The sequence below is a fragment of the Myxine glutinosa genome, chromosome 3 (assembly GCF_964187855.1).
Source record: "Myxine glutinosa chromosome 3, kmMyxGlut1.1, whole genome shotgun sequence".
NCBI lineage: Eukaryota > Metazoa > Chordata > Myxini > Myxiniformes > Myxinidae > Myxine > Myxine glutinosa.
In genome coordinates, this window is record NC_136263.1 from 139,492,127 (window position 1) to 139,505,094 (window position 12,968).

Genomic DNA, 12,968 nt, shown 5'->3' on the forward strand with positions numbered 1-12,968 from the left:
GACCCTGCATGCTCCGCGACATCAAAGGAGTTCGGGGCTTTATAACCAAGAGAAAGTTGCGATTGGGGAGCAGTGAAACTGGGAGACCGACTGTGAAGTTCTGAAGACCTACCGAACAAGCTTCAACAAAGACCTACCGAACAAGCTTCAACAAAGACTGGAACAAAGGACTCATTAAAGATCTCGGCTTAGTATACAACAAATTCTACAAAAGTGAATAAAACATTGATTTTGCTAAAACGAGTTTCTTGAAGTTTTAATAGTAGAACAGGAGTAGGAATTATTCCTCTACAAGGTTAAAGGTAGCACCCCATAGATAGGCCACAAGCAACACGTAGGTCACCATAGGACTTTAGTTATTCCTTAGTATGTGTTTAGATAAGGCCATTTTCCAATAGTTGAATCTGCATTGTGCCAATCAAATAATAGGCCCCCTTGCGTTCATTCCATGCATTTTGCCAGCCTCCCTCCATGCGACGCCATTAAGCACTAGCCATCGCCCTCACCCTTTAGGGCCAGCGGCGTGTGCAACCTCGCTGGGCTTCCGTCCAAACCAGCAGCCTTCGCTGCCCTTGAGCTCGCTCAAACGCCGCCATAAGCCACGAGGTGAAGCCCGGAAATTGGGGCGGAGCGCCAGGAAGAAGGTGTGGCCACGTCACTCAACCATCAGGGCGGGGCCGGTAAGCCATAACCAGCCAACCAGGGCCGGAGGGACATCGCCTGATAGGCGTGGCTTTTGGGCTTGCGGAGCGATCGCTGGCTGGATTATAAAAGCGCGAGCGCAAAGCCCTTTTACAGGACTTATTGGGAGAGCGCACATTTAAGAGGACTTATGAAGAGGAGCTCGAGCTAATAAGGTCTCATGGGTATATGCGCTTGTGAAAGGAATTACTGGGAGAGCGCACATTTAAGAGAACTGTCCAGGACTGCTGCGATTTGGAGGACGGTGCGAAGGTCGACCTGAGGACGGTGCGGAGAGGACAGGACTTGCACAATTGGCGCTTGCGTACAGGACATTGGAGAGGGGGCGTTTGGCGCGAGTCGTGCAACTATTACGTATGCCGCCAGGATAACAGCCTCCCCCCCGTGATATAATTGTCCGTTCGCGTTGCATTGTGAAGAGCTGCCTGCCGGGTTTTCCATCGCCTGGACCAGAGCCGGACTAGAGCCTGGATGCGCTGGTGACCTTCCAACCTGTTCATCTGCAATCCCCGTGTGAGTGACTGTGTGTGAGACGGGCCCGTTTGTCCAGGGAGTAAGTTAAGCCTATGATTAAGACTGCCCTGTGTGCTTTTCCTTCCTCTTTCTATCTTGTACATTCCTTTCGTTTCCTCTTCTTTCTGTACATTTGTAATAAATTGCCTTGTTCTTCCTGGTTTCCTCTTATCCGATCGCATCCGTCTTTTCTCTAATTGGGTAAGCGTGGCACGATTCGGAACCGCTATAATCGGGTCTAGTCACCTGTTAACAGCTCGGATCGCGGATTGCTATCCGCTCGGCATATTCCATCAATATACATGGTTCGAGCGGGAGTTATTCCCTTGCTTTACGGTCGGTGGTAGTAATTAGGTAATAGGACTAAGAATCGACCAACTACCCTATTTACCACCGACCGGAAGGAACGTTATAGCTTCCAGGACTCGCGTCGGCCAGATCAAAGACAAGAGGATTAACCCCCCCTTGATAAGGGGAGAGCTGACGTCGGAGATCCGCAACAATATATATATATATACACATATGTGTGTGTATATATATATATATATATATATATACATACATACATACATACATACATACATACATACATACATACATACATATATACATATATATATATATATATATATATATATATATATATATATATATATACATACATATATGCACACACACACACACATACACATACAAACATACATAGAAGAATAAATTCCTGCACGAGGCTGGTCTGAAAAAATACTAACAACTTGGGTCTTGAACACAAGGACCTCATCGCTCATAGGGCCAAAGCCCAGTTATCAAGTCTTCGGGATAACCTAGGGAGTTTCTCGCACTTGCACTGCAAGCTTAATAATGGCTGACATCTTACGCTTCTGCACGGTGGAGCCCAAGTGTGTGTGTGTGTGTGTGTGTGTGTGTGTGTGTGTGTGTGTGTGTGTGTGTGTGTGTGTGTGTGTGTGTGTGTGTGTGGTGTTACAGAGATCAATCTCCTCTCTATAATGTAATAAACAGGAATAAATTCCTGCGTAAGGCTCGTGGGAAAAAATCCTGACAACCCGGCACCCAAACCCAAGGACCTCATCACTCATGCAATGACAGCCCACTGAGCTATTGAGCGTTCGGGTTAACCCCCAAGAGTTTCTCACTCACACTGCAAGCTCTATAATGGCTGACATCCTCAGTGCATACTAGGCAGAGTACTTGCACATTGGAGTTTTGGATTGAAATTAAAAATTATTTACAACGCAACATTCACTCTTCCACGACTAGAGACATTGTACACTAATAAACAGGGTCAAAGCCTTTAATAATTCCCATTTACAAATGTACTGAATAAAAATGGATGGAAATTTTTTTGATGGGGTGACTTGGACAACCCAAAGGAAGAAACGCACCGACTGGTGAGCAATACAAAAAGTACAGAATGACACGAAGCAGAGCAATGAGTCAAACAGTCAAAACGTTCCTTTCCTATCCAACTGAATGCAATGTACAGTTATTTATAAAGTTGAAAAGGAGCCCAATTGGTATGTAATTAAATCGGTAAAAAATGTACAATTTATGCGAATGATGAGTTCTGCTGGAAAAATATGGCAATTTTAAGCTACCGGTACACAACCTTTCATTTACCGTGAAGGCTGCAAAAGGTTGTTTTCAAAGATTAATAAAGACATTTTAACAATTGGTACAATCGGGAGAGGATTATCAACAAGGCACAAGAAGGTAGACAGCCAGCAGGGAGTCCTCAGTTTGAGGGCGAAAGAGTTCGCTTTCTGCTGATGCGCGTTTTCTGTGCTCTGCGGGATCTTGGTGTACTTGGTGAGTTTACCTTCCACTGTTGAACCCTTAGGGACCTGTGATGAAAATGAATTCGGACAATTCTGTTGCAATATTCACCAGAGTTCACACTTGCACATTCAGAGGAAGCAAACAACCAAACAAGAAGACGTCATGCAGAGCATGATACTTGCAAAATCCACCCCTCCCCAAAATAAAAAGTTGCCATGGATACATCAAATTGTCCATTTCATTAAGATTATACTTGACAATGTTAATCAAAGCTCAGGTCAATAGTCTTAAAATTGATGATTTTTCAGATGAAAATTGATATTAGAAGTTTGACCTTGAGTTGACCTTTTGACCTCAAAAATAGTTGGTTTCCCAATTCAGTGAGGCACTATGCAATTGCTGTTAAATTTTCAAGTCAATCGGATGAAAATTGATGATTTTTCAGATTAAAATGGATGATTTTGCAAGTTTGACCGTGAGTTGACCTTTTGAACTCAAAAATAGTTGGTTTCCCAATTCGGTGACTCGATATGCAAATGCTGTTCAATTTTCAAGTCAATCGGATGAAAAATGGCAATTTTAGAAATCTAACCTCAAGATGACCTTTGACCTCAAAATCAATAGGCTTCTCAATTGTGATGACCTCTACAACCTGGTGAAGTTTCGTGAAGATCGGTTTAAAATTGTGCCATGTAGGGGGTTGACAGACAGACAAACAAACAACCAGATAGACAGACAGACAGACAGACAGAATAACACACAAGACCAACCAAATCTTCTATTTTGCAAGTAATAAAACAAAATAAAACTGCAACAAGAATTTGTCACCAACACATCACCTGGATTGCAGCATTTGGCTTAAGTTAAACATACAACTTCAGTAATTCCTTTGGAAGTCACATTAACAACTAGTTTGAATCATAATAATAACATTACTATATACATATCAGAAAACAAATGAACAACCAAATGAACAAATTGACCATGCAAAAGATAGTTCTACCCACATTGTCATTCAAAATGCAAAGAACCAGAAAATTAGATGTCGTATGACCAAAGCAGTACTCACGGCCTGTTGGGCGATTTGAGACAGATGATACCTTCTCTGTGATCTTTTTTATTTGGCTGCATTTCTACATCTGAAAATAATACAAAACACAAAAGGAAACTGAAGTTACTTTGAAAATGTTTTCAAAAGAATATGCAACAAAATTGACCATGTTGTGCAAATTTCAGTTTTCTAGCCAATGCCTCCCAAAACTGCCAAAGCCAACTAGCTTTGCTTCTGTTGCATCACGTGCTCTCCTTCCTACTCTGCCTGCTGGCTCTTTTATTTTGTTTCTGTCTTTACTTGCCAATTTGGAAGAAAATTCACTTTCCCATTGAAACCACTAGCAACGGTACCCGCCCTATGGGCGGGGCTTCAATTGGGAGGCCCAAATGAAAAGGCTAAATATCAGAAATTGAAGGCTTTTTTTTCTTCGAAACGATATATATATTTTTTGTATACAAGATCGAGGCTCATGAAAGAGCTAACATTAATCACACTAAAAGTCAAACCGACACACAAAACACAAAAAATAAGGGGAGCAGCTGACAAGATGGGGAGAGAGGGTGAAGGACACAAACACAACATTTGAGAGCAGGGACAACGGGAGAAATGTGGGAGGGGGAGGGCTTTGGGGGAGGTGGGAGAGGTATAAAACATATGAACACTGTAAGGACTTCCAGGAAAGAAGTTGGAATTAAAAAAAAAAAAAAAAAAAAAGTATCTGGGGTGAATTAGCGGGGGAAGAAAAGATCAAGGTTTTGGATGGGGGAAGATAAGAGATGGTGGTGAACAGCTGTTTTAAAGACCTGGAGGGAGGAGTGGGATTGAAGGGAGTGGGGGAGTTTGTTCCAGAGGCGGGAGAAAAGGGGAATGAAAGAGTGAAGATGAGCAGAGAGCCTAGATTTTGGCAGTTTAACCATAAGAGGGTTGCAGGCAGATCTTGTGCGACCTGAAGGAATATTTGGGGGACAGAGCACAGAGAGAGCTGGGGGAGCAAGGCCAGAGAGGAGTCGGTAGAAGACGGAAAGACCACCAACCTGCCTGCGGTGAGTGAGTGAGAGGCCCTTGGAGTTAGCTTCATCGTAGGAGATTCCAATGATTCTGAAAGCTTTGGTTTCAACAGCGTGAAGCCGAGCTAGGTGTGAGGCAGGAGCACCAGCCCAGAGGGGGGAACAGCATTCCATTGAGCTGCGGATGAAAGCCTTGTATGTCGTGAGGAGCTTAGGTGTGCCAAGGAAGGACTTCGCACGATGGAGGATGCCCAGTCGGCGACGGGCTTTGGAGGCCAGCTTGGAATGTGGTTTTCCCAAGAAAGATCATGGCAGATCGTGAGCCCCAAAAGCTTAGGCGACAGAACTTCTTGGAGAGGATTGTTGAGAAAGTAGATGGGAGGGTTTTCCAGTCGGTCCTTTCGGAGAGACATTGCAAGAGTGTGCGATTTGTCAGGATTGAAAGACATGTTCCACTTGTTTGACCAGTCTGATTTTTTCCAGGTCTGCAGAGAGTGAGGAGGCTGCAAACTGCCGATCTGAGGGATGAGGAATGGAGCGGCAGATAGTGGAGTCATCAGAAAAGAGATAGAGGATTTTCCAGAGAGTCGGAGAGATCATTGATGAAGACCAGAAATAGCACAGGACCCAGAACACAACCTTGGGGAACTCCAGCCAGAACAGGAAGGGGAGATGAGAGAAATCCATTCAGGGCCACATGTTGCGTTCGACCAGAGAGGAAGTCCGCAAGCCATGAGTGGAGATTTCCATGGATACCACAGGAGGAGAGTTTGGTGAGCAGAGCTGGGTGCCAGACCGTATCGAAGGCACGTGATATGTCAAGTGAGACAGCTCTGATTTCCTGTTTGGCATTGAGGACCTCCATCCATTGTTGAGACAGAAGAAGCAACATGTCCAGAGTAGAATGACCTGGTCTGAATCCAAATTGATGATCAGAGATCAAGCCATTGGAGAAGAGGGAAGGATTTGATATCCGAAGCAATGATGGATTCCATGACTTTGCTGATAATTGGAAGCAGGCTGATTGGTCTGTAGTTGTAAGGATCTGTTTTTGCACATTTTTTGTGTAAAGCGGTAATGTTTGCTGATTTCCAAGATGCTGGCAGATGGCCTTGAGCAAAAGAGAGGGTAACAAAAACAGAGAGGGTGAGATAGAGCGGCAGAGCAGGATTTTGGGACCCATGGGCTGATGCCGTCTGGTCCAGTTGCAGAATCAGAGTCGAGGTTTGACAGAAACTTCTCCACCTTGTCAGGAGAGAAGGACACAGAGTCCAGGAGCAGTTGGGTTCCACTGAGAAAGGTGGGAACAGAGAGAGATGGGTTTGGGACACAAGATTTTGAGGCAAACACAGAGTTGAGGCATTCGGCTTTGTCACGTGCGGTGTCAACTGTGTAGCCATTTGAGGTAAGGGAGGGGATGGAGGGGGAACAAACACCAGAAACGGATATGACCAGACGCCACCAGGATTTGGAGGAAGGAGACAGGTTTGAGAGTTCAATCTTGAGTGTGGAGAGATAGTGCTTCCTGGCACTCCTGAGGGTAGACACACACTTGTTCTGAGCTTGGTGGAAGGAACTGAGATTGCTTTCATTTGGATTTGCCTTCCAAGAGGCAAAGGCAAGTTGTTTCAGGGCAACTGCCTCATCACAAGATTCAGTGTGCCATGGACGAGAGGAAGGGTAAGACAACTGAAGACGAGATGGGATAAATCTGTGCATGAGAGAGAGCAGTTTGCTTTGGAAGAATTCCCAGGAAGAATTTATGTCAGAGGCAGTAGAGATTGTAGACCAGTCCAGATGATTGATGGCAGCTAAATTGATGGCTCAAATGCTATGATTTATATAAACATCCGTTAAATCTCGATCGGTGCAGCCGTTTGTGCGGTACCCGGGAATATAACGTCATGCGGGAGCAAATATCAGCAGGATGTGGCAGTGTGGGAGTCCACGTTTCTGATCCTCCATGCCGAAGTAGCCCACCACTTCTCCAAGCATTCCGCTCTTCAGATCCGCCATGAGAGATTTAAGCTTGATACTGAAGACATGTGCAGTTAGTACTCCCGAAGACGTATGTACGCCCGATACGTGTTTCCTTCATTGTAAAAACTACGAAATCAACAGTTAAATGGATTTTGAGCCAAAAGGTGTTATTGCCTTGCCAAGATCAAATGCTATGTGGAATTCCAAATATGCCCAGATGCTATGCCCAAATAGCTGCAGTCACGTGAAAAAGTAAGTACACCCCATGTAAAGTTTTGACTTTTTCAACATATTTCAACATACAGCTATTTGATCTTCATTTTAACAATATTGATAGATAAAGGTGATATAATATAACAAATATCATGAAACATTTACATTTTGTCGTCCATTGTATAATTTAAATAAACATAAATGCAAATTTCGCATGTGGAAAAAGTAAGTACACCCTTGGCTCTAATAGGTGGTATTGCCCCCTTTGGCAGAAACAACCTCAAGTTGGCGTTTCTTATAACTGTCTACCAGTCTTTGACATCAACTGGGAGAAATTTTTGCCCACTCCTCCATGCAGAATTCTTGCAGCTGTGCGATGGTTGAGGGGTTTCTTGCATGCACAGCTCGTTTCAAATCCCCCAACAACATCTCGATGGGATTTAGATCCGGGCTTTGACTTGGCCATTCTAGAACCCTCCATTTCTTTCTTTTCAGCCATTCTTTGGTGGATTTACTGGTATGTTTAGGGTCATTGTCATGTTGCATGTCATTTTTAGGGTGACATAGTCACAATTTCGGTCTTCGAGGCCGGCCGATAGGCACAGTGTGACCAGAAGGGACGAGGTTCTCCTGACCACGTGGCCCTCGACTTGGTGGGGTTTGTCCGCACAATGTGGGCGCTTCCAGGATGAACTTTAGCCGGGGAGCGTTTGGGCGCCCCGGTCTGATACTGCCGCCCACGCGCAGAACAACGTGTGAGTGCACGTGGGTCCCGGCGGTCCCACTGGCCTAGCGCTACCATGTTTCGACAGCGAACTCCGTCCCCGGGCACCGGCACCTACTCCCGGAAGTTTGAGAGAATAGCGGCGCCGGGCACGGTAGGACACCCGCGGAGCCCCGGCGGACCAGGGACAGCGTGAAGCCGAGCTAGGTGTGAGGCGAGTCTACGCGTTAGCGTGCTACGGCGGAATCAACGGCTTCGGCCACGGCCGAGCCGATACTCGGCCCGGTCGCACCGGAAATGGACTGGTTCGACGCCCGCGCTGGAGAGGTCGCAGGCGACTGAGATGTATTAACAAATTAATTAATTAATTTGAGACGTCCGATTTCTAGTGTTTGGAAATTTGGAAGAGCTTGACCCTAGCCTTTCCCTTGCGAGGGCAAGGAGGAACTTAACGCTTGACACTTAAGCTTAGTTTGAAGTGCACCCTGACCAGCGCTCACGGTGGGACGGCAAGGCAACCAGAAGGGACGAGGTTCTCCTGACCACGTGGCCCTCGATCTGGGAAGCGAGAGGCGTTCCATTAGTGGACGCGCCCCTCACGCCCGACTTTTGGGCGGCCCCGGCAGGCCGTTTGTTTTGACGTTCCGTGACAGGCCCCGCACCCCCACCTCCGGGCCGACTGGGCGACCGGAATTAATCCCGGTGTCCCGATCCGAACCTTCAGAGCGGGCCGGCTGGGGAGTGCCTGGCACCCCGTACCTGCACTTTCCGTCCCTGCGGTCCCAAATACCGGAACCACCCGAATACCACTTTATTCGACAAAATGCGCCTTTGGGCTTCAGCGCCTTTGGGCTTCTGGAAAAGCGCTATACAAAATAAATGAATTATTATTATTATTGCAAGGTCCACCTTCGGTTGAGCTTCAACTTTCCGACAGATGGTCTCACATTATCCTCAAGCACCCTCTGGTACAATGAAGAATTCATAGTGGATTGTATGATGGTGAGCTGCCCAGGCCCTGATGCAGCAAAGCTGCCCCAAACCATAATATTTCCACCACCATGCTTTACAGTTGGTATCAGGTTCTTGTGATCAAATGCTGTCTTTGGTTTTCACCAAACATGTCTTCTGGTACTGTGGCCAAATAGCTCTACCTTTGACTCATCTGTCCAGAGCAGATTGTTCCAGAAGTGCTGGTCTTTGCCTCGGGTGTTCATTGGCAAACTTTAGTCTTGCCCTGATGTTCTTTCTGGACAGCAAATGTTTCCTCCTGGCACACCTCTCATGTAGATCAAATTTGTGCAGCCTCTTTCAAATGGTAGACTCGTGCACTTTGACATCAACAGTGGCAAGAGCTACCTGTAGGTCCCGTGATGACATTCTGGGGTGCTTAGAGACTTCTTTCAGCATCTTGCGGTCTGCTCTCGGGCTGAACTTGCTGGGGCGGCCTGGCCTGAAGAAGTTGGCAGTTGTTTGGAATCTTCTCCACTTGCAGATGATCTTCCGGACAGTCGAATGATTGATTTCAAATTGTTTGGAGATCTTTTTAAATTCCTTCCCAGTCTCGTAGGCATCTATAACCTTCTTTCTGAAGGCCTCAGAGAGCTCTTTTGATCTCGGCATGGTGACGCCGCACACTTCAAGAACAAAGAGCAAACCAAACTAAATGTCTGAGGTTTAAACAAGACAGGTTCCTCCAAGATCCTCTCTAACGATGTTCTAATCATTTGCACCTGAGCTGGTGCACCTGATTCTAATTTTAGGTATTTGAAGTAGTGATAAATGTAGGGGTGTACTTACTTTTTCCACATGCGAAATTTGCATTTATGTTCATTTAAATTATACAATGGACTACAAAATGTAAAAGTTTCATGATATTTGTTATATTATATCACCTTTATCTATCAATATTGTTGAAATGAAGATCAAATAGCTGTATGTTGAAATATGTTGAAAAAGTCAAAACTTTACATGGGGTGTACTTACTTTTTCACGTGACTGTATGTGGAATTCTCTCATGTAGAGATTAAACGTCGTTTGAACTTTGGCCGAGGTCATTATTTACTTTTAATGATGTTTATATATGAATGATGTTTAATGATGTTTATATTGGTTTTGGATCGTCCTTTCCACATATCTCGTGGGATTGAGAGTTGGAGAGACGGCCTTGATGGGGGGGGGGGGGGGGGGGTTGGAATTCTCTCAAGCAGGGATTCAACCCGTGTCCTTATAAAAGGTCTTTGTCCAAGGTCACCAAGTCCGATCAGTGCAGCCGTGCAGCGATCGGTGCAGCCATTTGTGCGGCACCCGGGAAAACAACATTGTCACAATGAAAATATCGTAACAATGCGAACATGAATGAATGTTATGCGAACATGAATGTTATGCGGGAGTCCAAACCTGAGAATGCTGGAAACCAAAGCTGAAATTGGAAAAACTAAATAGCCTATTTTACTCCTGGAGATCCAAGGATTACCCACCAAAAATATCGTTGCGATCGGTTCAGCAGTATTTACGGTACCTTCGAACGGACAGACAGACAGACAGACGGACGGACATTTGGTGAATTATAGCAAGACGATTGGCATGGGGCCCGCAAAGCTAACCCCCGCTTTAGTGGGGAAAAATAGCCTTAAACGATCATTCATTCTTCAACATTGAGAAATCGGGCCAAAAACAATATGTGGTATGATATCTCAAAAAGTTGTGGACCAGTTATCACAAAACCTGGTGGTTGAGTTAGTTAGGTGATAAAGAACAAAACTGATTACATTTTCGTTCAGGTACAAATCCAGATCTGACCCATCTGAAAGATACAAAATGCAAACTAATTAGTCTGTGGCTTCGGTATGTGCTCAACCGATGCCCTTCTAAGTCTTCCGTTTTCCTTGTTGGTGATCAATACCAAAAGGAAAGTTTTGTCTGGTTAGTTGAACAAATTGGTCACTAATTTTACAAAGCCTCTCGACATTTTCCAGGGTTGCAAAACAAACTCTTCAAGCTTATTAAAATACATAAATAGGATCTTAAAGCAGCATTGGTCCGTCCTCAGAATCTCACAATACCATCAGTTGTTAGTATTTAGGAGCTTCTAGTTCCATTGGTCTCCTTAAAATTCATGCACTATCTGGCAGTAGAATTGTCATTTTTCAGAGCACACCTCCTTTGCATTGTAAAAGCTTTCTAGAGGTTATCGTGAACAGAGGTTGATTTCCAGTCCAGCAATGACCACTTGATGTATCAAAAATCTGGAATAGAGAGTGTGAAATACTTCAGTGGCAAAATTTTGCTTGCACGATTAGGCCAGTTTGGATAAGAGGGGAAAGGTTGGGTGGGGAGAGGGGAGCAGGTGGGAGAGAGCGGAGGTAGGTTTGCCTGCTCAACAGCGACCATGCTTGCTTGATTTGGCGCACTGGACAACCGTTATGTTGAATCTCCTCATCCGAATCTTTCTTTATCCAAGTCATTGATCTCATAATCTACAACTGGAATGCATCGAGAGATTAATGATCCACACGTCTCAACAGCAATTCACTATTTTGCTCTCAGCATTTGCTCTGCTGTTGCACACTCCGCCCACCCCACCATTCTGATTCGCCCGCATTTTGTGAAGGTGTTTTTCAGCCACACTAGAGTCGAAAGCCACAGGTGAAAAGGAACAAAGGCAAAAGAGCAGGAGGTCACAAAAGCAATCAAACACAATGTTTTTGTTGAAATTATGGGAAAACAAGATATCCTCAATAAAATTAGATTAATATAATGTTCAAAACAAAAAATATCAGGATCATTGCTAGAGATGAAACTTTGTGCCACAAGTACGACCCATCTTAACTATGGGTTCATGATACTTGGAACCAAGGTTCAGATCCCATATGTCTTTTATTTGTCCATTATCCACCAATATCCTTATAATTAATGTAAAGTACACCGACATCTACCAATGTCGTTTTCGTGCGTGTGGCAGGTCCGTCCGTCCGTAGTGCGGACGGACCTGTAGGCATCACCCTCGAGTCGACACTGGTCAACAACATTTTAAAAGTTTTATGGTTCTAGTATATTTTGAGGTGATTCCAACCAACATGAACCTGTAGATTTCGATTTTGATATCCAATTTTCACTGGCACATCCAGTTTTTGAGAACCAGTATACCATAGGAATACCACTTCATTTGAAATTCACAAACCTCTTGTTGACCCTGAGAAGGTATTCTTACCACCACTTCATTTGAAACTTGGTTTGATGAAGAACTTTGTGAAGGCCATGGATCAAGATGGTGCTGGCTTCCACTACTTGCTGATGAAGTTCCAAGGCATTGTATCTGGGCCAAAGTAAAGGCGGGTGTTTTCAATGGTCCTCAAATTGCGCTTGTACTCACTAATCAGGACTTTGTAACGAGACTATCTGAGCTGGAAAGCGTTGCTTGGGAGCTTTGTGGCTCTTACTAACAATTACCTTGGAAATTTTCGAGCACCAAATTATGAAGAGCTTGTGGACAAGATGTTGAAGAGTTACCAGGGGCTCAGTGTTCGAATGTCACTCAAGATACATTTCTTCCATTCTCATCTGGACTTCTTTCCACAAAATCTTGGCGATGTCAGTGATGAACATGGAGAAAGGTTTCACCAGGAAATTGCCATCATGGAGACTCAATATCAAGGCCGATTCAATCCAAACATGATGGGCGACTACTGTTGGACTTTACAGCATGAAAGTGATTGCTCCTACAAACGCAAAAGTAAAGTTCAGAAGCACTTTTAATGTGATGTAAATAAAAACTTAAAGTTCATATTATTTTTGGAGATTTACATTTTTTATGTGATGTAAATAAAAACTTAAAGTTCATATTATTTTTTGTGATATTTTATAAAGTTCATATTATTTTTGGAGATTAACATTTTTTTATGTGATGTAAATAAAAACTTTAAGTTCATATTATTTTTTGTGACAATAAATAGACTTATTGAGACTTAATCAAGAAATT

The 12,968-nt window shown here is 44.2% G+C and overlaps 1 protein-coding gene across 3 annotated transcripts in view; it reads right to left on the reverse strand.

Annotated features, from left to right (window-relative positions):
* Positions 1-2,508: 2,508 nt before the first annotated feature.
* NCAPD3 (non-SMC condensin II complex subunit D3) overlaps positions 2,509-12,968 on the reverse strand; it is a 181,100-nt gene continuing 170,640 nt past the window's right edge. For all 3 annotated transcript variants that reach the window (XM_068110014.2, XM_068110012.2, XM_068110015.2), the window contains 2 exons: positions 4,079-4,148; positions 2,509-3,074 (listed from right to left, as the gene is read on the reverse strand). In XM_068110014.2, the coding sequence (XP_067966115.2) occupies positions 2,966-3,074; positions 4,079-4,148 (179 nt within the window). In that variant the 3' untranslated portion in view covers positions 2,509-2,965. The remainder of the gene's footprint in view (positions 3,075-4,078; positions 4,149-12,968) is intronic.